Source organism: Mustela putorius, unplaced genomic scaffold (assembly GCF_011764305.1).
Source record: "Mustela putorius furo isolate JIRA1106 unplaced genomic scaffold, ASM1176430v1.1 tig00003932_pilon_pilon_pilon:0A:0A, whole genome shotgun sequence".
In the NCBI taxonomy this organism is placed as follows: Eukaryota; Metazoa; Chordata; class Mammalia; order Carnivora; family Mustelidae; genus Mustela; species Mustela putorius.
This window is the reverse complement of record NW_025422077.1, coordinates 8,048,563-8,075,379: the sequence shown is the minus strand read 5'-3', so window position 1 is coordinate 8,075,379 and position 26,817 is coordinate 8,048,563. Positions and strand designations below refer to the sequence as shown.

The 26,817-nt window shown below is 39.5% G+C and overlaps 1 protein-coding gene across 1 annotated transcript in view; it reads right to left on the bottom strand.

Moving 5' to 3' along the window:
• SNX25 (sorting nexin 25) overlaps positions 1-26,817 on the bottom strand; it is a 123,064-nt gene that overhangs the window by 47,531 nt on the left and 48,716 nt on the right. The window contains exon 6 of the mRNA XM_013058986.2: positions 12,298-12,368. Coding sequence (XP_012914440.2) covers positions 12,298-12,368 — 71 coding nt within the window. The remainder of the gene's footprint in view (positions 1-12,297; positions 12,369-26,817) is intronic.

The window sequence follows — 26,817 nt, the reverse complement described above, 5'->3', positions numbered from 1 at the left end:
TAAACTCTAAAGTTGCACAACTTGACCAAAGCCTCCCCACCTATACTATGAGTATATTACTCCTCAGTGTATACTATTTATACTTTGCAGTTTCTAGCAGACTCAAATCAACATCATCATGTCCTTTGTTGTCATCAGCTGGATACATGTTACTCGTGAATCACCTTAACTATTCTTCATAACATTTCAGGATTCAGAACAGAAGAACAGAAAAGAAGGCTTTAAAAAGGGAACTGTAATCCTAGACTTATATCCACCAAACTGCAGGGACAATCTCTGTGTCCCGGTACTACTTAGAATTCCTATAGTTGGCCAGTGTCTTAGTTCGTTCAGGCTCCTCTAACACAGACTGGGTGGCTATAAACAACAAAAATTTGTTTCTCACAGTCCTGGAGACTGGAAATCCAAGATCAGGGTCCCAGCATGAGCAGGTTCTAGTGAAAGGCCCTTTCCAGGATGCAGATGCCATGTGTTTACATGGTAGAAGCAGCTAGGGATCTCCATGGAGCCTCTGGATAAAAGTACCGCACGAGTCCCACACTAGTGGGACTAGGGCTCCACACTCATGAGTTACATACCTCCCAAAGGCGTTACCGCCTAATACCATCATGTTTGGGGGAGTTAGGATTTCAGTGTAAGAATTTTGGGAGACACAAGATCCATGGCCAGCCTTTGCCAAGAGGTGCAAGGCTGTGTGGTCAATAAAGCCAGTCAGGTCTGTGACCTTCCAGGGACTGGCATGACACAGAAGGCAGGGGCAGAAAACCTGGCCACCATGGGTCATTTAAAAACTCCATTCTTGGGGTACCTGGGTGGCCAGGTTAAGTGTCTGCCTTTGGCTCAAGTCATGATCTTAGGGTCCTGAGAAAAAGTCCCACATTAGGCTCCCTGCTTTCTCTACCTCTGCCGGCCATTACCTCTGCTTATACTTTCTTTCTCTCTGTCAAATGAATAAATAAAATCTTTTTTTAAAAAATTGGGGAAACATGAACATTCAGACCATAGCAGTTCACTTATTTCAACAGACTATTACTCAACTACTCTGGCTGTTCTAATTGTAAATAAAAAGCTAAAGAGTTGGGTACTAAAATATAAACATTAATACATTAATGGCTCTTCATAATCTACAGCAGTGGCTCTCAAAGTGTGGTTCCTGGATAAGTAGCAGCAGCATTACTGCAAACTCCTGGGCCCACTCCAGATCTCCAGAATCAGAAACTGTGGGGTAGGGTCTGGGCATCTGCATTATAACAAGCCCTCCACGTGATCCTGATATACACTGTAGTTTGAAAACCACTGTTCTACCGGATTTAGCCCAAACTTCTTAGGATAGCTTACAAGTTTCTTTAGCATCAGCCCCTGTCTTCCTATCAAGCCTTACTTCTTCATTACATGCCAAGCACCAGCACAGTGTCTCACCTGACAAAGCTTATACACAGGAGCCCATTCCACACCTCTCTTCTTTGTCTGTAGACATGTGGTACCATTTACCCATTTCCACCTGATAAACCCAGAAGAAAACAAGGGTGACTCCATCTTTCCATCTCAATGCTGCTACTCTTAAGAAAAACTCTTTCCTGACCTCTGTTCCAGGTAGAGCTGCCTGCTCGACACTTCTGTTCCATCACTAAATTCTGAACAGGTAAGTCTCACTACATTTATCAAATTGTATTATAATTCTGTATGTGTGTCTCCCTGTCTCCTTGTCAGATTATGATCTCCTTAAGGTCAGAGACAGTTTTTTTTTCATTACACAGCTGTGCCTAACACATAATGGCACTCAAAAAAATATTTACTGAATGACTAAAGACCTACTTCTGGTGATTATGACTTCCTCCAGAGTATATTATTCTCTACTGATATGAGGGTTCCTAAAAATTCAAGAGCTTTCTTATCTGCCCAGAATCAGGAAAAGTGGGGCTGTGATCAGAGATGTCGCATTTGAGATAAAATATAAAGATAAATAGGAATCACCTACACAGAGTGAGACTGAGAAGAGGGTAAGCATTCTTAGAAGAATCAGAGAAAAGGGCAAGGAATATGAGAAGGCTGAATCAGGGTGAGTTGAGGAAAAAGAAACATTAGTGTGGCTAGAGTACAATGAGAGGGAATGGAATGGCAAGAGATGAGGCTGAAGACAGAAACAGGGGCCAGAGCAAGCAGGAATCTTGTAGGCTGCATGTCTAAGAACAATGGGAAGACAATGAATGGTTGGAAGCATGAAGGTAACATGATGACATCTGCATATTTTTTTAATCATTGTGACTTCAATATGAAAAAATATATTAAATAGGGGCAGGAGTAGATAGAAGGAGACCAATTAAGAAGCTATTACCACTGTTCAAGAAAGAGTGGCACTGGAAGATGGTTGTGTAAAAGAGAACAGAGTTGAGATATATTTAGGAGGACAATCTGTATGACAGTAATGGACTAGACATAGTACATGTTGAAAGAAATTACTCCTACTTTATGGTATATGGACAGACAGTATTCCCATTCACTGAAACAAGAAACTAAGAGGGGGACCAGTTATGTGGTACTTTGATTTGGACATTTTCATTTGGAGGTCCCTTTCTGATATCCAAACAAAAACACTGAATAAGTAGAAAAGTAGAGAATGGAGGTTCTGTAGTTAGAAATTTGGAGACTTATCGGCATATAGATAAGGGAAAGAGAAGACTAGCCAGATAAAGGGTAGAGGCAGTGCTACTCAACAGAATTTCCTGTGGTGATGGAAATGTTCATTCTGTGCTATCCAATATGGTAGCCACATATGGTTACCGAACAATTGAAATGTGGCTGGTATGTTAAGGAACTGAGTTAAATTTGTATTTACCTTTAATTAATTTAATAGCTCTTATATTGGACCATACAGGTATAAAATAATGAGAGCGTGAGAAACAAATACTGAGGAACTCCAACATTTAAAGGCCAACATAGAAGAATAAGCAAGCAGAAAAACAAGTAAGAATGAGACAAAGTGTTAGCCAGTATAGTAAACAATGTCAAATGCACCAAATAGTCAAACAAAATGAAGATTGAAAAAAGTTCACTGAAGTTAGCCAGCTGGACTTGGCTAAACTTCCTAATAAATTCCATGACCAACAAGCAGTTAAGGTCATTAATTGGGAAAACTCAGGTCTCAGTTAATACATTTGGTCAAGGATGAATGATAAAATAAGGTCAAAGGCAAGAAAATATTGTGAACAAACTAAATCTTCTGAGACTAATTGTTTCAAATTATTTAGTGTTTTTAAGTTTACTCTAAGATCTTTTCCCCCTAACTATAGCTAATAAAATTTTCTTACCTATAACACAAGGAAATGAGTTTGATAATATGATTTTTCTTTCTAGGACTTATTTTCCCTAGAATCATATCAGTATCATATCATATCATATCATATCATATCATTAAACCCCTGAAGCTCTGTAAACATATAAAAAATAATTTGATGCCTTATTCCTTGAAAAGATAAAAATCTCCTCCCAAAAAAGCCATCAAAAATAAAATTAAAACTTCTACCTTGTTAAAGAGGATAATCTGTTCCTAATCTGTGATATACTAATCTACAGTGAATCTAAAACACACGCAGAGTTTTATGTGGATTTGTTGGAGTTTGTTGAAGACTTTAAAAAGCCTTGTTTTGACACTTCATAAGTATACAAAGTAAAATAGCCCCCAGGCTGTCCTTTGTCATCCTGAGTTATCTGGCTGGTTCCTTAAGGTCTCAGAGGACATGCAGTCAGGTAATTTCTCCCAGTGTTATACAAATATTTTTTCCTAATATGTTCAAAGTATTTTCACTATTCATCCCATTTCTTAGTTGTCATTGATTTTGACTGAAAAAGAGTTGGGGTGCCTTGGTGGCTCAGTCCTTAAGCAGCCGACTCTTAATTTCAGCTCAAGGTCCTGCTCCAGGCTCTGCACTCAGCTAGGAGTCTGCTTCAGGATTCTGTCTCCCTCTGCCCCTCCCCACACTCAGTGCATGTGCATGCTCTCTTTTTCTCTGAGTAAATAAATCTTTTAAAGGGGGGGGGCACCTGGGAGGTACAGTCAGTTGAGCATCCAACTCTTGATTTCCCACGATCTCAGCATCATGAGATGGAGCCCCACATCAGGCTCCGCCTTCAGCATAGTCTGCTTCAGACTGTCTCTCCCTCTCCCTTTGTCCCTCCTGCTCATGCTCACTCTCTCCCTCTAAAATAAATAAATAAATCTTTTTAAAAAAAGATTTGCTAGAAACATCTTTATATGTAACTACAAAACTATATTTATAGTACACACATATCACTACATTCATAAATAAATTTCTCAACCCTAGGTTGAATCTAAATATTCGTAGGATCTTCCATCTGTTCGTTCTTTTTTTAAAACTTCAGCTTCCCACTCACAGAAAGAACGCGAAACTAAGGAGAAACAGCACTGGCAATGAAAGTGCTTACAAAAGCACACACAACCTAACATTACTACATGGTCACTCGAAGACAGAAATGAGCACAGCCTGATTTTCTAGGTTGAAGGAAACCAGTCCAGGTAGGTGCATCTTGTAGCAAGCAGTTAACTTTATGACTGAGGTTTTTCCCCAACTCTGCCGATTCTTTGCCTGATTCTGTGCCTGACGTTTTTCCCTGATTCTTTGCCTATTCTCACTAAAGCACACTATCCCTAAAATTCAAAGATCACTAAAAGCAACTCAATAATTGGGTTTTGGGGAGACTATAATGCTAAAAATTTAACTTTCCTTAATGACTTTAACGGGGAGGAAAATAAACAGACAAATTTGTTTGAAAAGATCAATTTGAGGAACGATACAGGAGCTACCTAGAACCAGTTTTTAAAGTACCTTTTATGAGCCAGCCATACATTAAAACTCTAGATCTCACATACTGTGAGACTTGATATGTTATTGAATATTCAGTTAAAAGAAAAAGTAAGGACAGTGGGGAATACTAAATTTGATCTTCCTCTTTTACAAGAAAGTATGTGCACTTAAATATAACAACCCAATTATTTAAAAAGGGAAGCCACATTAATGAACTTATACAGTGAGACAGCAGATGATATTATGAATTAGGGGAAGTCACTTCAGACTGGTATACAGTGCTCTCCTCTGATAATGGAGAACACAGCATCAGTTCTGCAAAGATAAGTGACTGGGAGACAGCATGAATAGAAGACTGTTATCTCTACACTGGAACATGCAAATATTTCTCTGCAGGGTTGCATCTTTTCTCCACAGTGTGAATCCCAGTTTCGAAATGCCAAATGGGTACTATTTATTTATTTAAAATAAGTTAATTAACATATAGTATACTTTTAGTTTCAGAGGTAGAGTTGAGTTGCAGGTAACATCCTGTGCTCATTCCATCCCGTGCCCTCCTTAGTACCCGTCACCCAGCTACCCAATCCCCCACCCACCTCCACTCCAGCAACTCAATTTGTTTCTTACAGTTAAGTCTCCTATGCTGTGTCTCCCTCTCTGATTTTGTCTTATTTATTTTTCTTTCCCCTTCCACTATGTTCACCTGTTCTGTTTCTTAAATTCCACATATGAGTGAAATCATATGGTATTTGTCTTTCTCTGACTGATGTTGAGCAAAATAAATCAAACAGGCACTTCCCTCTCCTCCAGTCCTGCACATCCAGAACGTCCAAAACCAGTCCCCCATATACATTCCTTAACTCTTCTGATGTGTTCACTGAGAAACCCTGTATGACCATGCAGAGCCTCAATCTGAAGACTGAAAAAACTGAGTCCTAGGATGTATCCAGGTTTCATGAGGAAGCTTGCAAGAGAAGCTCACTTGAACAAGGTTTCTTGTCTACCCTAAACCACTTCACCAGTCTGAAGCAATGGAATATTATAGAACAGCTGCAGACTAGAAGTTAGGGTCTCTAACTTCTCCAGATAGCCATTTCCTCATGGGTAAAGTCAGCAGGCTGTACCAGCAGGATAATTTCCCATGCTCTGATTCTTCTTTACATCCAATCAGTCAGCAAGTAGGCCATTTTCCTTCATAGTCTTCCTGTCAATCCTGTCCTCACACTACCATTATCCAGGTCCCAGACTAGAATACCTCATTCCCAGACATTGCATCACCCTGACAGTGAGAATACTCCAAAAATACTTCAAAAGATTTCATAAATAGGGGCTCCTGGATGGCTCACTCAGTTGAGCATCTGGCTCTTGGTTTCAGCTCACATTATGATCTAGGGATCGTGGGGTTGTGGAATTGAGTCCCAGTTCAAGCTCCATGCCCAGGACGGAGTTTGCCTGAAATTCTCTCTCCCTCTGCCCCTTCCTCCACTTGTACTCTGTCCCTCAAAAGAAATGAAATCTACTTCATACACAATGAACTTTCATTTTTCTATTTCCATTTATATGTGATTGTGCATTACATGGTTTCTCTACCTTGTTAGAGCTATAATGTGCAATGGCACTACACTGAAATGTTTTATTATAGAAATAGGAACATAAATAGATCTGAATCATTAACCATAACCTGAATACAATTAGGGAGAAAAATTTTAATTACTTATCAAAAATGAATTGTTATAAGATTTAGAAGATCTAGTAACTCAAATAACATAAAAATATTGAACACCCTATTTAAATAGAACTAGTCAATAAAAATACAATGTAAATATTCTATCAAACCATTCTAGTGATACACAGACTAACCTGGAAAGATAATTATAAAAATCTTTGTTTTGGTCACACTCAATTCCCCACTATTATATGTTACCTGCAGGTACATGAAATGTGAGAGTTTGCTTTGTGAAGCAATACAAGAGCTGGTTCTCCCTACTCAGTTCTCCAGCACGTGTCCTCTGAGCCCAATGTGAAGTCCCCTTTGAATGGAGACCACTCTGCCCACACTCTAAGCCTATAAAGTTGTTTCAAGCTAGTTTTACATACACAAGAAGCAGAGTCCTAGACTCTGTGAGAAAGAAATTCTCTGGCTCAAAGCCAAATCAGATAAACCAGAAGGACCAATTAGAATTTAGAATAAACTTAAAAACAGAAATACATTTCACCAAAAAGCTTTTATAAAATAACTTTACTTATTATTCAAGTTCGACTCTACTAAGCATTTGCCTGCCAGAGACGAGCCTAGATATTTGAACATGCTACTTCATTTAGTTATTGAAAGTGCTAAAAACTCCTAGAAATTCCTGATTAGGTCCTATAGTCCAATATGGCAGCCACTCACTTAAATTAGTTTTGCCACGAGCTGAATTTTTAGTCTCTACCTTCTCATTCCTTTTTTAGACAGTTTTACTGAGATATAACTCACACACTCTAAAATTTACCCATTTGGGACATCTGGGTGGCTCAGTGCATTAAGCCTCTACCTTCAGCTCAGGTCATGATGTCAGGGTCCTGGGATCGAGTACCACATAGGGCTCTCTGCTCAGCGGGGAGTCGGCTTCCCCCTCTCTCTCTGCCTCCCTCTCTGCCTACTTGTGATCTCTCTCTCTCTGTGTGTCAAATAAATAAAATAAAATCTTTATTAAGAAAATAAATAAAAATAAAATTCACCCATTTACCACACACAGTTCAGTAGTTTTTAGTATATTCAGGGTCATACAACCATCACCACAATCTGAATGTAAAAGAATATTTGCATCACTCCCAAAAGAAACCTTGTACCCACCAGCCCTCATACTCACTTCCCATGCCAATATCTATGCTGAGGGCCCCAAGTAACCAATAATCTACTTTCTGTCAGTATAGATCTGCCTATTCTGGGAATTTCATATGAAGGGAATTATACAGTATGTGGCCTTTTATAACTGGTTTCTTTCACTTATCAAAATGTTTTCAGGTTTATTCAGGCTGTAGTATGTGTAATACTCACTTATGTATTTTATGAATCAACTCCTTTTACTGCTGAATGATATTCCATTGTATGGATATACTACATTTTGTTCATGGCTATTGGGTTGTTTCTACTTTTTGTCTATTATGAATAACACCACTACGAACATTCAAGCACAGGTTTTTCTGTGGGTGTATGTTTTCATTTCTCTTAGGTATATACTTAGGAATGGAAACTCTAGGTCTCATGGTAATTCTGTTTAACATTTTGGAGAACTGCCAGACTGTTTTCCATCTCTTCCACCAACGTATACAAGTTCCAATTTCCTCACATCCTTACCAACACATAATACCAGTTTTTTTTTTTTTTTATTTTAGCCATTCTACCGAGTGTAAACTGGTTATCTCCTATTAGTTCTAATTTGCATTTCCCTAGTATAGAATGAAGCAGGGCATATTTTCATGTGCTTATTAGCCATTTGTATATGTCTATGCAAATCCTCGGCCCATTTTTCAATTACACTGTCTTCTGATTATGGAATTGTAGAAGCTCCTTATATATTCTGGATACAATCAGATATAGGATTTGCAAATATTCTTTCATTCTGTAGGTTGTCTTTTTACTTTCTTGTGATACAGCACATGTTTTTAATTTCTCCCATCCAAGTACTAACCAGGCCCGACCCTGCTTAATGTTTTTAATTTCTAATGCAATCCAATTTACCCCCTTTTCCCCCCACTATGCTTCCCTTCATTCTTATACAGACCCACACATTTTGTCAGAGTGCGGATTCCACGGAAATTCTTTGTGTTCTGGACATGAAGACACACTGTGGCTGAAATCACCTAATGGTTTCAACTATCCTACATTTTGCTGCTATTTTATTTCTTACTTCGAACCCTACTATAGACTTTAAAAGAGACTAATTTTTTTTTCAAGATTTATTTATTTATCTTAGAGAGAGAGAAAGTAAGGATGGGGCAGAGGGAGAGAGAGAATCTCAAGCAGACTCCCTGCTCAGCATGGAGGCCAATGCGAGGCTTGATCTCAGGACCCTGAGATCATGACCTGAGCTGAAATTAAGAGTCAGATGGCAACCGACTGAGCCACCCAGGTGTCCCAAGAGACTAATTTAGAAAAGTTAACTACAGTACCAGAATTAACCCAAAAGAAGAGTAATGAAGCACATCTTAATGTGGTCAGAGAGCTTACTGAAAACAAATGTTTGTAGCATTTTCACAAAAACGTCACTACAGTGTTATCTCGAACATATCAGTTATATCACTGTTGGTTGAACTATATCCCCCCAAAAGATATGTTGAAGTCCTAAACCCTGGTACCCGTGAATGTGACCTTATTTGGAAATATGATCTTTGCAGATGTACTAAGTTTAGATGAGCTCATTTTAATTAAGGTGGGTCTTAATCCAGTATGACTGGTATCTGTATAAGAAAAAAGAGACAACAACTCAAGGAAAATGCCATGTAATAATGATAGAGGCAGGGACTGGAGTGACATGTGTTCAAGACCAAGGACTGCTGACAACACCAAGAGCTAAGAGAACAGTGTGAAAGAGAGTCTTCCCTAGAGCATTCAGAGAGAACATGGCCCCGCTAACACCTTGGCTTGGGACTTCAAGCCTCTAGAACCGTGACAGAATGCATTTTTCTTTCTTAAGCCACCCAGTTTGTGGTACTTTGCTATGGCAGTCCTAGGAAACTAATACATATAATAAACTGAATACTTAAGTTATAATCAAAATTCAACCAGAATACATCAAATTAAGAATACATTCTTAGGGATGCCTGGGTGGCTCAGTGAGTTAAAGCCTCTGCCTTCAGTTTAGGTCATGATCCCAGGGTCCTGGGATTGAGCCCCACATCGGGTACTCTGCTCAGCAGGGAGCCTGCTACCCCCCCCCTCTGCCTGCCTCTCTCCCTACTTGTGATCTCTCTCTGTGTCAAATAAATAAATAAAATCTTTAAAAAAAGAAAAAAAGAATACATTCCTAGCAATGAATTTGTCCTTATATACCTAAAATGTGCATACATTCTCATGTTAAATGTTCATGTTAAACACTAAGTAATAAAAGACTAATGTTGACAGTTTATCTTTGCAAAAAGCAAGAAGACTAAAATCCGTTTGAGTATTACACTCTGTGCACATGATGATAATCACTCTTAAACAGTGACCTCAGAGAAGTAAACAGGTCTCCTCTGTTTTCTGTCCCAAGGCAAAACAGCTCAAAGGCCCCAAATGAACTCAGCCTGTCTGCCTTTTTCCCAATGCTTGATAGAAGGAAGCCAGAATACCCAAGACAGTTGAGAGCAGCTCAAATGGCAAATAGAAGCATGAAAGTAAGCAGTGTCACTGACAATGTCTGACAACATTGTATGGGCCCCCTCCCACACTCAAATTCACGAAGTCCTAACCCCCAGGGCTTCAGAATGACCATATTTGGAGACAGTATCTTTACAGTGGTGATTAAGTGAAAATGGGGCCATTAGCATGGACCCTCATCCAGAAAGGCTAGTGTCCTTTCAAGAACAGGAAATTCAGGGACGCCTGGGTGGCTCAGTAGGTTAAAGCCTCTGCCTTCAGCTCAGGTCATGATCCCAGGGTCCTGGAATCGAGCCCCTCATTGGGCTCTCTGCTCAGCAGGGAGCCTGCTTCTTCCTTTCTCTCTCTCTGTCTGCCTCTCTGCCTACTTGTGATCTCTGTCTGTCAAATAATAAATAAAATCTTTAAAAAAAAATAAGATTCATTAAAAAAAAAAACAAACAGGAAATTCAGACAAAGACCAGGGCAGAGGGAAGACAAAGTGAAGACAGAGAGAGAAGGTCAACTAGAAGCCAAGAAGTAAGGCACAAACAGACCCTTCCCTCACAGTCCTCAGGAAGAACCAACACTGCAGACCCCAGGGACACCTTCATGGACTTCCAGGCTCCAGAACTGTGAGAAAATAAAGCTCTGTTGCCTAAGACACTTGGTCTATGCTACTTTGTTATGGCAGCCCTAGTAAACTGCCATAAACTTCCTTCCTCATGATGACTAAAAGCCAAAGTCCCAGCAGTACCAGTAAGGCCCTTCGGAATGGGATCCTGTGCTAACTCTGATCTCCCCCATTTCACCCCTTTTCAGCCACACAAGCAACTCAAGCAAGCCCTGCATGCTTCTGCCTCAGAGTTTTGCACCTGTCCTTCCACAGATACCCTCAGGTCCCCAGGTCTTTGCACCCAGGTCAGCACATAGGTGAGGTCTTCCCCGACAACCCTATCTGAATACTAACCTTCCTCCCCCTTCAGCTGGGCCAGGATTCCCTTCCATACATACCATCTCACAGCTTTGTTTTTCTCCAGGGCACGTTTCACTGTCTAAAACACTGTTTATTTGATGTGCTCATTGTCTGATTGCCTCCCAATCTCAATTTAGGGCTTGATGAATGCAGAGATTTTGTTTTGTCCATTATTAGATCATCATCGCCTCACTGGTGTTCAGTAAACCTTTTTTGAATGAACAAATTTGTACAATCTTCCTTACTGGGCAGAGATTAAGAATTAGTGCTTCTTTCTAGTCTATACCTTCATCTCTTTTTACCTTGGTCAGTGACTCAGACACAGGTAATAGACCTCAGGCCAAGCTTCCTGTTGCCTCTGTGCCACTCAGAAACCTGGGACCCCATTTTAAGGCTCTGGCCCAACTTGTCCTTTTAACATTCTGCTCCCTGATGGGACTTGAGTGGGCCTGCAGATTTTCATGGAAAGGCCAGCGTACAAGGTCAGGGCTGTTTGCCACCTCTCAGACACGAATCAAGATCTGCACTCTAAATAATGTCATGACCTTCAACTTCATATATGACAGTGGATACGTTAGCCCCAGGCTAACTTTAAGGGATTTGAGAGCCAGCTTTATACCTTAATTATTCCTATCATGCTGGGGTGAAAATCTCACCTGAAGAGAAACAAATAGGAAAAATAAAGAACTTTTTTTTTTTTTTTTTAAATGTAGAAGGAGGAGAGAAGCTATTTACAATACAAATCTTAACTAAAGGAAAAGATTAAGGAAATTATGAAACATCAACTTACTGGAGTCATTTAAATAACTATCATTATGTTTCAAGTTAAAAATATTCATGAATATTAAGATTAAATTTTAATGAGAAAAAACTGTAAAATTATGCTTACTTTAAAAACAGAAGCACTCTATACCCAGTGATTTCAATCTTTGAAAAATTATGATGACAGATGAATAAAGTTCAAAGAAACACAGAAATACAAACAGGGGTTTTTGTTAGCATGAAGTTATATTTACTTTCTCTAATGCTGCTGATATACTATTATTTTAATAAATTGAAAGTACCTAAATATAAGCCAGAAGAATGCTCATACTTGCCAACATTCTGACAAAAGCAAAGACCAGGGTAGACTGAGAACTTTTAGAATATATAACTGAAGAAAACAAACTGGTTCTTACCCTTGTGCCTCTTCAGCTGGGGAAAGCTGCTAATTGTAGTTGCTTGGATTATTTCTACTACAATTTGATACCTGATATTTAAAAAGAGAGAAAAAGAAAAGATCGAATATTTAGAAAATGCTGTTTTCAGAGATAAGTTTTAGACTGTATTTTGTACTAATCAAATAAAACACAGGGCTCTCACGTGCGCAAAAATAAACTCTAAAAAAAGTAGTTCCTAGTTATCTACTATTTTATATTGCTGTTTTAAAGCAATATAAATTCCCATTCCCATAAGGAGTGTTGTGCTCTTAAGAAATGGTATATCCGGTCCTCTCAAGACTAACACTTGTCTAAGAAATAACACATCTGAGCAGAAGATAAAACTGTGGCTTTGTCTATAACAAAAATATGCTATTTTTTGTTCCTCCCCAACTAAATCATTAGCCTCTTGAAGACAGGGATTGTGTGTTATATTCTCCTACAGATCCTAGCTTGACACTGAACACATGACAGGCACTCAGTAAATACTAGCAAATATTATAGACTGAATGTTTTGTTCCCCCCAAAATTCATACATTGAAGCTTAATTCCCAATGTGATGGTATTTGGACCTGGGATCTTTGGAAGGTGATTAGCCCTTGTGGGTGGTGCCCTCACAAATGAGAAGAGTGCCCTTATAAAACAGACCCTAGAGGGGCACCTGGGTGGCTCAGTCAGTTAAGTGTCTGCCTTCAGCTCACGTCACGATCTCAGGGTCCTAGGATCAAGCCTCCCATTGGGCTCCCTCTCAGTGGGAAATCAGTCAGCTTCTCCCTCTGTCTCTCACCCTGGTTTGTGCTCTCTCTCTCAAATAAATAAAATCTTAAAAAAAAAAAAATAGACCCCAGAAAGCCCTTCCCATTTGGTGATGTCACAGTGAGAAGGATGCTCAATATTCAACCCCTTGATCTTGGACTTCTCAGCCTCTAGAAGTGTGAGAAATAAATGTCTGTTGTTTAAGCCAACCAGACTATGATATCTTTGCTATACCAGTCTAAACTAAGGCAAGAAGTTACATTAATATACAACACCTGTAAAACTAAACAGGTACAAATAATATTCTGAACATTCTGTTCTTTTTATATTCTTGGTGATTCATCCTCTGGAACAAATGAGTCATCAATGGTACTGAAGAAATGCACGCTATTTGAGTGAAGAGTTAAATTTCTTAAATGAATGCATAAAATTATTATGAAATATCAGCTAATATTAACACAGAGTCCTCTCATTCAATACCGGGTATCTGTCTAGATTACTCTCTCTCATTTAATCCTCAGAATAAGTATTGCAATTATCCCCACACCACAGAGGAAGAAGTTGTTCAGGTGGACTAAGAAATCTATACCAGGTCGGGGCACCTGGGTGGCTCAGTGGGTTAAGCCGCTGCCTTCGGCTCAGGTCATGATCCCAGGGTCCTGGGATCGAGCCCCGCATCGGGCTCTCTGCTCAGCCGGGAGCCTGCTTCCTCCTCTCTCTCTGCCTGCCTCTCTACCTGCTTGTGATCTCTCTCTGTCAAATAAATAAATAAAATCTTAAAAAAAAAAAAAAAAAGAAATCTATACCAGGTCTCATTGCTTTTAAGTACTAGAGCCAAAATGATAACCTGCAGCTGCTGATTCTAAAGTTCATGCTCTTGACCACTTTCCTGCTACTCTAAAATTCAATACGGGTTAATATTTATCTTGTCTTGGGCCTTTCCAAGTATACAAGCATGGCCAATGACAGATAATCTTTGCAGGCTCACTGCCCTCTATATCCCTCCTGGATACCATTTTCCTGCCAAACCAGACTGCGTGCAATACCCCAGCACATACTCAGCTCTTTCCTGACCCCCAGCCTTTGCTCTGTTTCTCTCCATCTTGCATACAACCTCTCTCCCTTATCTGCTGAAATCCTATCTGTTCCTAAATATCAGTTCAGAGCATTCTTCTCTCAGGGTTCTCAGATCCTTCTCTTCTACAGAACAAAGTATTTGCTCCTACCCATTTCTTTAGCAATTTGCCCTCCACTTCTGATCTTAATATCTTACTTCCAATTTAGCAATTTATACCCACATTGGTCTCCTATGCTAGACTACTAATACCTTCACAGCAGGGGAATAAATCCAAGGACCCACAACCAACTCATCTTTATGTACACCAAACCCTTCTCACAGTGCTTTGCACATAACAGGCATTTGAAGATGATTATTGAATTTGTAAAATTCACCTTCACTTGATACCAAAAGACAATGCAGGAAATGAGTGACTTTCATTCTCAATAAAAGCTCACAACATACAGTTGACCCTTGAACAACATAGGTTTGAATTATGTGGGCCTACTTATATGCAGATTTTTTTTGATACAGTACAGTAATATAAATATTTTCTTTTCCTTATGATTTTCTTAACATTTTCTTTAGCTAATTATGAGAATATAGTACATGACACATATCACATATAAAACGTGTTGATATAAACGTGTTGATAAAACGTATATGCTATTGGTAAGGCTGCCAGTCAATAGTAGGCTATTAGTAGTAGAGTGTTAGGGAAGTTCTAAGTTCTATGTGGACTTCTGACTGCATGAGGGATTAACATCCCAACCCTATGTTTTTCAGTGGTCAGCTGTACATCCAAATGCTGGCAGCTATCCTTGATGGCACAGGCCTCCTAGTCCTCCAGAAGCCAGCTCCCTGGGGAGAGTCAGCACTCACTCAGCTTTCTTCACCAGAGGAGTGCATGACCTTCCTGGTGCAGAGTTTGGTTCAAGAATCTGAAGGACTGATATTTGTGAACATCCTCTTGATCACAACTGCACAAGTGTAATATGTGTTTTTCCAATGTAAACTCTAATATTAACAAGAATTTGGCTCTTTTCCAGTTACGGTGAGATCTCGCCCCCAGTATCTCTTATCCCAGGGAAAAGAAAAAGGTCACATGAAGACCAGCCACCTCTTACCTGAGTTACCACCTCACCTCTCTTTGGCTTTGAACACTCAGCTACATTAATAAAGACTCAGAGCACGTTTGTATTTTTGAAGTCTTCCCACCATCTCAAACTCACCTGAAATGCTACAAAATTGGTCTTCAAAATAATCCCCTTCGAAATACATACATTTATTGCCTTTTACTGTCAATTGTTCAGGACAACTTTGGAATTCTATTAGAATTGACTTCTAAGTTATTTATACACACACACACACAAATATTAGTCTCCTCATTTCATTACACACACCTTGCACATTTTTTTTTAATTACTATTTTAGACCTATCTTGGATGTGCATATGCTGGAATGTCTTAGGAAGAGTCAAAAGCTGAATAAATCCTAGTCTCAGGTGTCTACATATGGTGGATGGTTTAAAATAGGTTTTATACTAAATGTAGCAATTAAAGGGGTGCCTGGGGGGCTCAGTCAGTTAGACGTCCCAGCTCTTGATTTTGGCTCAGGCCATGATCTCAGGGTCATAAGATCAAGCACCATGTCCGGGTCTATGCTCAGTGCAGAGTCTGCTTAAGATTTTCTCTCTCCCTCTGCCCTTCCCCCCACCACACACACAATAAAATAAAATTCACAATGACATAAATTAGAATACCATATACATAAACATGTTTTTTAAAAATTTAAAACTTAAAAATAATGTTTTCAAGGTTGTTACAGGTTACTTTGTGCTAGTCTAGGGATAATATTTTCATTTAGAAGGACTTTGGTTACAACATTTGAAAAGAAATAAAGACATGGTGATTTCAGAGGGCTACACTAAAGCTGTTTCCAAGGTAAATAAAGCAGAGTAGTTAAGCATGTTAGCTCTGACACCAGGTGCCCTGTGTTCAAATCCTGCTTCCAACACTTACTGTGTCACCTTAAAAAAATTATTTAAGCTTTCCAAAACTCAGGAGAAAAGAAGAGTAGTATTGTTTTTGTAAAAAGAAGAGTAACAGTATTTTTCCTCACAGGATTGCCATGAAGATTAAATGAGGTAACACCTTTAAAATATTTGGAATAGTGCCCAAGCCACAGTGAGAGTTTAATAAATATTAACTATTATTTTTGTACCTTAACGCCACTGTTGGTTGACCCTTTAGATATGCAGTATTTAAGGAGATGATGTATGTGCGTGCTTGTAAAATATATATAAGAATTTTTAAAGTAGCCTTACTTTTTTCTGATCATAAAAGTACCTCGGCCTAGTCAATTTAAGGCCACCAAGGTCACTGAAGTCCAACACAATCAGGTTTATTGACTCATTGCAGTAAGCATGAAGAAACATGGGTGTCTCCTCAAACCAAGGGAAAGATAGCTTCTATGGGATTCTGGGGAAGTATGCAGTGTAGATGAAATTATAAATGAAGCAGCATGTTGACAGGTTCAAAGCAGAGCTGTGTAAATCGTCATTTCACATAGATTCAGGGTCTCACTCTCCTGAAAACAATAAAGTTATAATAAACATGGAATGGTTAGCCCAGAAAACCCTTTAACTATAGCTCTATACCCGATTTATAAATGAGGGTGCTTCTCTGTGTCAAAGTGGCCGAAACCCTCCAGGCAAGAATAGGATGTGTCACTCTTACCAAAGTAATTTTAAATGGCGAAATCTAAGATTTTAGAGAGCAAAGTTTCTCAGTGCATAAGAAAGCAGCAGCCATTTAAAGGAGGTTATCATTACAACACTTTCTAGCTGTTATGTATACCTGGAAAAAAAAAATACTGTTTCCTGTTAACTTTGTAGCTAGAATCTGTTATTCCAACCTGATAAATGGCTGGGCAGATTTTACCTCCTCATGCTGAACCCATTTTTACTTTCTCTAAAATAACATATATTCTTTGAAGAAAATGGGAAAATATACAAAGCATGACATTCAGAGTCAATCACAATTAACATCTGGTAAGTATTTACAGACTTCAAACAATTTTTTGTTTTCTTTTGTTTTGTTTTGTAAGACTGAATTTATGCTATAAAAAGCCCTAGAGCCTTTTCAATGTATACCATCTGCCAATTTTATTTATACTCTGATGAAACACCATTGTTAAGTGGCAGTCCAATGTACAGATGTGTTGACACTTTTTTTCTCTAAGCCCTATTATTAGGCATTCCGTTATTTCAAGCTTTTCTCTATTTTACATAAAACTGCAAGAAACTTTCTTGGAACAATCTTTATCACACATTCATGATTATTTCCTTAAAACAAGTTCTTATGAATAATAACTGTATCAGAAATAAAGCACATTTTGTGACCTGCTTTCTGCATTATAAAACTGTGCTGCAGAAAGGCAATAATTCATACTCCTCCCAGTAGGACATGAGGTCGTCTGTCTTCCTACAGCCTTGCCAACCCTGGGTGTCAAATTTTTAATCTTCACCAGTATCATGAACCAAGTAAGTCTCTCATTTTAGTTTTTATGTCTGAAAAGAACAACAAGGTTCAGAGCTTTCTTCTCATGGGGTATGTTTAATGGTATTAAGCAGGAAGTGCCAGGGAGCTGTAGGACAAACTGGGGAAGTATGAGTCAGGACTCAGAGCAGTCAGAGGCTCTTGCCTCTAATGGCACTTTTAAACTGGTTTCCCATTTTTCTAATGTGTAGAAGGCAACTGATTCCAACAGTAAGACTAGGGATGCTTCCTAAGCTTTTTCCATTTGTGGCACACATAGCAAATGATAGTATTTGAACAGAACGCCAAGGTCATCAGCCATCCCAGGCCCTACCCAACAACCTGGAGGGCTGAGGAAACCTTTATCTCCATACACCAATATACTATATTTGAGTCACATCAGTTAGAAAGTTCTGGACCAGAGCAGCCTGACGTATCCAGAATTTACGTAAACACGAGTACACAATTCATGTTATATATATATATATGGAAAATAACCTGGAAAATATCAAGTATTGTCATGTGTTTGCAATGTGGCTTATTTTTCTTCATCTGGTTTGTATTTTTAAATTTCCTAAAATAACATGTTACCGTATATTCATTTTCTAGTTCCCAGAAGTCTATGGAAATTACATGTTACAAAAGCAACTAGCTGGTGTCCTTCAGTTAACCTCAAAAAGGCCAAAATTTTTCTCTCTGCTATCTGTACCTCTTTTCGACTAGTGCTTCTCATATTTTTTATATCAGCTATTAATATTACCATAAACTGTTTATTTATAGACCAATGTATGGCACCACTGCTGTTATATTCCATTCTCAATTCTTGCCTGAAGCATTTTCATTCAGAATGCCTCCTGAATATCATCTTTAGTTGCCTAGTTTTATGTTCTGTACTGAAAATGTCCTAATGACTTTCTTCTACACTTTGAAGTTTTTCTGACATGAGAGATTGTATTGCCTCATCTCCTCCATTAAGCCTATTCAAGTTAGGATCTGAGAATTCTGTTGCCTTCTCCTGCTCACAGTTATATTTTTAGCTCTTTATTGGGAGCCTAGCAGGTCTGTCCTCAGAACTGTGCTGATGCATTAATCTCATTTAATTATCACAACAGTCTCATGAAATAGAAACTCCTTTCTCCATTTCTCAGTTAAAACTGAGGCTCAGAGTATACATGACTTGCCAAGGCCACACTGCCTATAAGAAAGGAAGCCAAGCACAAGCCAGGTCTGCAAAAATTTGGGCTATCTTACTCGAGCCCATGCCTGTGGGTAGAGTCTATGTTAGATCTGGACTGGTTGGTGTAGGGTGATTTTTGTGTTATTAACCCTCACCTACCTCAAGAAGAACTGCATTTCTGTCCAGTGCAGGGTCATCAAAATACAGAGCGTGCATGGCCACTACTCAGCAACGTGCCGGAGCCATCTCACAAGGCCTGTGTCGACTTGTGTGAGCTGCCTGTTAACATCTCAGGAATTAAAACCTACCACTATTAAAGTGAAACAAACTTGCGATTAAACTGTACTTCTTAAAAGGTGAAAATACTTTAATCATTTCCTAATAATTATATTTTGCTATTATCTATGTTCCCGGCTATTCACGTCTACTGTATCGGCACAGTGGAGACACGACGTATGAGACGGTGTGCTGCAGCCAGTCTCTTTCCAACTTCCTACTCAATGAGGTCATCCTGGCTGCTTAGTATTAACACCACAGAAACCAGCAAATGCTACAAGTCAGGGTTTCTGATCCCTTCCCTTAAAAGCCAGTTTTTAAAAATTACCAGCACCCCCTCTTATACTCTTCACTGCCATTCCTTCAGAGAACCTAGTGAATCATAAAATTCTCTACAAAGGAGAGAGCCAGCACCAGCACTTTTGTTTTGTTTTAAAGAAAAGAGTGCTACCCATCCATCCCACCTCCTCCTTTTGATGTTTTGTTCTAAGTGTCAGGGGCTCCATCCCTGGCCTCTCTCCAGCTCTCTCTCATCCTCTCCTCTAAGCCCTAGAGAAGGAAGAGGTCTTTCATCTGACCACAGAGGAGGAGGAACCGGGCATGTGAAGCACAGCCCTTCTGTTCTCCTCCTCTTCAGAGCATGTGTTCTCTGCCTCCAAGGACAGCGAGCATGTGGACTCTGCACCTGTCAGAAAGATGGGGAGGGAGGGAGAATCAGGGACCAAGCCAGGTGGGAAAGAATGTCTCATATTCTGAGACTCAGTTTTAGAGAGTCACTGTTTGCACATATAAACTACATTCTCCATCATCTATCAGTAATAAGAGCAAAGTTTTGGGCCTTCATTTGGCTTATTCCTTAGCCCTAACATGGTTCAGTCTCAGGCTGGAGAGAGGAGCATTGTTATTTATCGGGCCTCCTCAAACCCCCAAATAAAATGCTGCACTCTAGTGGGCCACAAGTAATTGATCAGTGCTCACGATGAAATTAAATCTACTTGCAATCCTGGGCCTGAGATTGTAACAATGACAATAGTGGTAGCTAACAATTTGGAATATGCAGATCCTGGGCTGAGTGATTTATGTAAATGGACTCATAGTCCTCATGGTAATTCGGTGATTCATAAGATAGATACACCTTACTCACAGTGCCTGTGTTTTCTAATTATAAGCTCATCATGAATTCTTTAATTTCAGAGAGATCATAAGCTTCTTTATCCCCAAATTTCCTCTTTTTAGATCAAAATTTCCATGCTGTCAATACTTATCTTTCCTCCTAAATGAAGATATCTTGTTTTCTCCCATATGTTTAACTCCCACCTCTGTGCCCTCTGCTATTTCTCAGACATCAACAGAAGGAATTAAATTCTGAAGTCAATGTACTTTGACTTTTTATAAAACTGAAAGATGTTTTTGAATGTTTTCAATAAGCAGCCTTGCATTTTAATGTGGTTTTTTTAAAACTAAATTTATATTCATTTATTCTTTTCATAAAAATTTGCCAGGCATCTCTTTGTTTTGCACTTCATCATTTCTCATCTCCTTGCCCACCCACGTTAACCTTTCCCTCAGTTTATACATGCTTACTGATTTCTGACATGGTGTGGCAGTTTGTCTGAAGGGTATGCTCGATTTCTTTTTCCATGTTCCTCTATAATGTAATTCAACTTTAGTGCTCATGATTCACAATATAGCTTCAGAATCACTGGTCGAAGCACCAAACATTCAAATAATTTAAATTCACCTACACAGAAGCAAGCAATTTTGGGAATTTTAATAATTTTAGAGTTTTAATCTTCATGTGCAAATGTACCTCTGAAACGCATCTCTGAAATTCAGGGATGAAATCCATCCCCTTAATATCTAAAGAAAAACTACTTAGCAAACTTCCTCAGTAACCCATTCCACTGTTCACTATGACCTCTTAAATTAACCTATTCATTATGGCCATTCCCTCTTGCTTTATCCCAGTAAAACAGAAAACACATTGATCTCAGTAGACACTCAGTAAAAAAAATTTCCTTCAATTCTCCAAGAGAAATAATACTAAGTGTTTTTAATTTTAAACCTTTTATTCATTATTAGAATTTCTTCTCTACTATTTTTAGATTCTCCATGTCACTCTTTAAGTAAGGGGTCAGAAATAAACAAATCCAGAACTGAAAAAATCTAATAAAGACTGGACTGGCAGCAGATGAAATTATAGCACTGACAGGCTGCCCCAATTTTCTTTATTATGACTTGTTTCTCTGGCAGCCTATGCCTATTTCACTAACAAATGATGGGGCTTCTGGCAGTATTCTTCTCCATGCAAGAATTAGTGCCTGCAAAGTCTCCTAGACAGTACAGACTGGTCACCACACTTGCAGGAAATTCCACAAGGTTGGGGCCGTGTGTGGATCCTCTTTTCTCCCCACCTGGCTAACTGGTTACCCACCTTCTCATGTGAGAGTTCAAGTCAGACAGAGCTGAGTTCAAATCCCAGCTGTTCCTTATTAGCTAAACGATCCAGGGCAAGTCACTTTACCTTTCTCGACTACATAATGAGAATAGTAATACTTAATTCATATAGTTGTTACAACAATCACACGGTAAGAACTTTACTTAATGCATATTAGATATTCAACATATGGTAGCTTGAAAACAAAGAAGTTTCCTCTTCTTGGGCATTTGCTTGGCATCTCTTTAACTCTGGCAAGTGTCCAGTCCAGGAAAGTAGTATTTGTCCAATGTCTGTGCGGGAAGTAGCGCTATCCTGCCTTGCTAGAACTATACAAAAGGTAGCACCAGAGCAAAAACGACTATGTGCCCATTCTGTGTCTATGTTTCTTTTTTCCTTAGTAACAGAACTCTCATTTTTAACTGAACCTAAGTCTTCCCAGAAAAATTATATCTGACATAAAAAATATAAGCAGAAATGTCATGTAGTAGCTTCCAGGAAGTTCTTTAAAAGACAGCCAATGCATGACCTTTGCCACCTTCTTTTCTTCTCTTCATTTGTGCTTCCTGGAATTAGGATACGATGAATGGCATTCTAGACTACACCCCGAACTCTGAGGACTCTGGAATATCCCTAGGATGGCAGAGCAGTGAGCTGGAAGAAGCCTGGGTCCCCCAGGAGGGTAGAGGTCTCCTACCAGTCTTCGAATGCCTGTTCCAGACTTCTTTTATAGAAGAAAGAAAAAGCCCCCTCTGTACTTTGGCAAGTGATCATTATTCTTTGGGTTTTCTAGCCTCCTCATCTAAATCTAATCCTAATGTAAGTATCTCCAATCTTTTCATGGGACTCACGCAATAGATTTTAATCAGGGGCAATTTTGTCCTCCAGAGGACATGTGGCAATGTCTGGGGGACGTTTCTGGTTGTCACAACGACAGGGTTGGTACTGGCATCCAGTGGGGAGGCTAGTGATGTTAATATTCCACAATAAATAGAACCACCCCCACAACAAAGAATTATCTGGGCCCAAATGGCACTTTTGCCAAGGCTGAGAAACCTGGGGTTAAATACGTATCTCAGGATCACCAGTAATAAGATGCCCTTTATTCATTACGTTAAACAGGGTAGAAGAATGAGGTGTCTAGATTAATCAATATTCTTTTTTTTTTTTAAATATTTTATTTATTTGACAGAGAGATCACAAGCAGGCAGAGAGGCAGACAGAGAGAGAGGGAGAAGCAGGCTCCCCGCTGAGCAGAGAGCCCGATGTGGGGCTCAATCCCAGGACCCTGAGATCATGACCTGAGCCGAAGGCAGTGGCTCAACCCACTGAGCCACCCAGGCACCCCTAATCAATATTCTTCTTAATAGTAACCATCCTCGCAAACAGTGATAAACAGTTTTCAAAGACTTAGAATACAACAATTATAGGATACCTAGCCGAGACTTGAGATTGATAGCAAGTGAAAGAATATCCCATTTAAAAGATATTCTCAATTCTAGTTGTACCTGGGGGGCGTTTAAAAACCACTGATGCCCAGGTTCTACCTGTAAAAATCCCTGGGGGTGAAGTGAAGGCAAGTATATTTCTCAAGGAGGAACAAAATCGCTTTCATAAAGCACTTTGTGCAAACACACAGGAATTACACAACGTAGGCAACAGGGGGTATTCCTGGGCCATGATCTGCCTGCTCCCTCTAGGAGATTCTGTAAGGGCAGAACCTTTCATTTCCGCTTTAATGTTTATTCCCACACCCTCTTTCTCTTCAAAATAAAGGAACACAGCGCTTTCTCCAGTGTGGCTGTAATTGTCGGGTCTTACTAACGGATGCCCCTTTGCTCTGACCTCTGGTTTGCCTTCCTTGAGGGTGGTCATCACCCCACCACCCACATAGGTGGTGGGACTCTGTTCAGTTGTCCTTTAGTATCTTGCATGAATAGGACATTTAGATTTCTGGCTCCTGTCTCATTAGCAGAGTGGATGACTTCCACGAGAAGACTCTGGAAAATTAAAAATGTTGTACCAGTCCCGCCACCGCACCCTCACTTCGACACCTTGGATGCCAGAAAAGAAGAAAAAGGAAGTAGCTACAAAGGACAGTGAGATATCCAGCCATAATTTTTTTTAAAAGCCTGGGTGATTCTAATATATAGTCAAGGTCGAAAACCACTGGTTTAGTATACTCGGAGGGAGCATTTCTAGCTCCAGAATCGTATTGCCAAAGCAGCTTATGCTGACTCAGAAAAAAACCAGACTATCACAGAACTACAAATATGACCTTCAAGATTTCTTTGGTTTGGTTGTTTGTTTTTAATGCATTCCAACCCAGCGGAGTTTAATGACTTTATTTCCTTCAGAAAATATGCACCTATCTTCCAAATATGTATGAAATAAAAGTGGATGGTTTCATCTACTGCTTAGTCTAAATAATACACATTCCCTGCCCTAGGCGGCCTATCTTAAAATCTTACTGAGAACAACATGAAGATAGTGACCTAAAATGCTAATAAAGTCAGACAGCAGAGTGCTCTAATTGTACAAGAAAGACAAAATAGTTCAGACTATGATGGAAGAAACTGCTCCATTAGTGCGAGGCAGCTGATAAGCTTCATCGATGTCTTAGAAAGAAGTCTGATAAAAAGCAATTTTGCCTCTAAGCAAACTGACCATTGAAGAGAGAGCAATTTTTCTTTATTTTATTTTATTTTTTCAGTGTTCCAAGATTCATTGTTTATGCACCACACCCAGTGCTCCCTGCAATATATGTCCTCCTTAATACCTACCATCAGGCTCACCCATCCCCCCAACCCTCACCCTTCCAAAACCCTCAGTCCGTTTCTCAGAGTCCACAGTCTCTCATGGTTTGTCTCCCCCTCCAATCTACCCCAATTCACTTTTCCTTTCCTTCTCCTAATGTCTTCCATGTTATTCCTTATGTAAAGAGCAATTTTTCTATCAGATAAACAATAACCAGTAACCAGATAACTTATGCAGCATCACCTTTTTTGACCAAAACGATCAACCTCTACCATGGCAGAGTTGTTCCTGGTACTCTTTCTAGTTCAATCTGGGCAAGAAGCAGAGAAGAAAGGTTAGCCCTCAGATTACCCTAAGATACAATGAGTAAAGACACTGTCCCCTGGATAAAAGATATACCAGTACTATAGCAAACAGAATTGCCTGGAATTTTATCTACAGCGAAGGCCAAGTAACTGTCTCATAGTCACAGGTTGGGGAGAGGTAATGCAGTATTTACAAGAGTATTCAGAAAGTAACTCTGGGCGCGCCTGGGTGGCTCAGTGGGTTGAGCTGCTGCCTTCGGCTCAGGTCATGATCTCAGGGTCCTGGGATCGAGTCCCGCATCGGGCTCTCTGCTCAGCAGGGAGCCTGCTTCCCTCTCTCTCTCTCTGCCTGCCTCTCTGCCTACTTGTGATCTCTCTCTATCAAATAAATAAATAAAATCTTTAAAAAAAAAAAAAAAGAAAGAAAGTAACTCTGGATGTGTACAGCTCCCACTGAGAAAAATGGCCTTCACAGTATTCTCGCCCAAGGTTCTTTGCCAAGCTGTTGAGGGGACTGTGTGCTCTTCAGGATTACCATGATTCCATAGTAGATGCTGACTAACATATACGACTCCTTGTTCTAAGAGAAATTTGCAGCCCTTCAAAGGAAGTCATCAACAGATCTCCCAAAATGTAAATGAGAAACTGAAGGTCTACAGAGGGACAGAGGTCAGAAAAATAGGTCATTGCAGTTGCACTCAGTCATTATAGCAACTTAATTAAATCTGAAAATGTATTCTGTTTTCTAACAGAGTGGGCACTTTAAGAGTTTGATAATCTAATCCTCAAAGTACCTCCTGAGTGTCCTCCCCATAGGTTCTATGAACTCTGCTGGAAACAAAAGCCAGAAGTAAAGTAGAAGACAGGAAAGAGAACAGGAACATATGCAACAGGAATATATATGGGATGGGTGATAGGAAGAGATTAGGAAAATTCTGATAATACTACTGAAGATGCTTCAGTATCTTGAAAGTAAAAATGGGGGTGCCTGGGTGGCTCAGTTGGCTTAGCGCCTGCCTTCAGCCAGGTCAGGATCTCGGGGTCCTGAGACCAAGCCCCATGTCAGGCTCCCTGCTCAGTGGGGAGTCTGCTTCTTACTCTTCCTCTCCCTCTGCTCCTCTTCCCCACTCATGCTCTCTCTCTGCCTTAAAGAAAATTAAAAAAAAAAAAAAAAGAAAGAAAACTCAAAAGGCATTCTTTAAAATGCAAACAACCCAATTATCCATTGGCTGACAAAAGAATAAACAAAATATGGTATATTCATACAATGGAATGTTATTCAGCCAAAAAAAGAAATGAAATATTGCGACATACCACAACATGAATGACCCTTGAAAATATTATGGTGAATATAAGCCAGACACAAAAGGCCACATGTTACATGATTCCATGTATATGAAATGTCCATAATGGGCAAATCCACAGAGAAAAGAAAGTAGATTAATGGTTGCCAAGGGCTGGGTAGAGAAAGAATGGGGAGTGAATGCTAATGGGTACAGGATTTCTTCTTAAAATGACAAAAATAATCTGGAATTAGAGGTAATGGTTGCACAGTCTGAAGATACTAAAAACCACTGGAACATGATACTAAAAACCACTGGAACATGTATTTTAAAATGCTGAGTTCAACAGGGTATAAACCATATCTCAGTGTCTAAAGAATAAGCCACTCTTTAGCTCAGCATTTCTACTGCCCCTTAGCCTCTCCATGTTCAACAGAGCGCCTGCTTCTCAGGATACCCAACGTGTTAGACTTCAGTGTTGCCCTATTTATGACAACAAGAGGAAGTGATCTTACAGAAAGACTTAAGGGCTCATACCATTTTTATTTTCACCATGTTTTAAAGGGAAAAATGTCATGTCAGGACCCCTAGTGTTCATCTTTGGCCACTCAGGTGAAGGCAATCCAAAATGCCCCTACTGTGACAAAAGCAGGTTGTCCAGTCATCCTAGGGCTTTTGTTTCTAAAGGTCAATTCTTACTGAGTTTCTTCTTTACCTACTATAGGACCAACTGCCAAAATTAAAATATCTACAGCATTTTGAATAGTCCCGCGCCTCTGACTAGTGCATTTTTTTTTTAAAGATTTTATTTATTTATTTGACAGAGAGAGATCACAAGTAGGCAGAGGCAGACAGAGAGAGAGAGGAGGAAGCAGGCTCCCTGCTGAGCAGAGAGCCCGATGTGGGACTCGA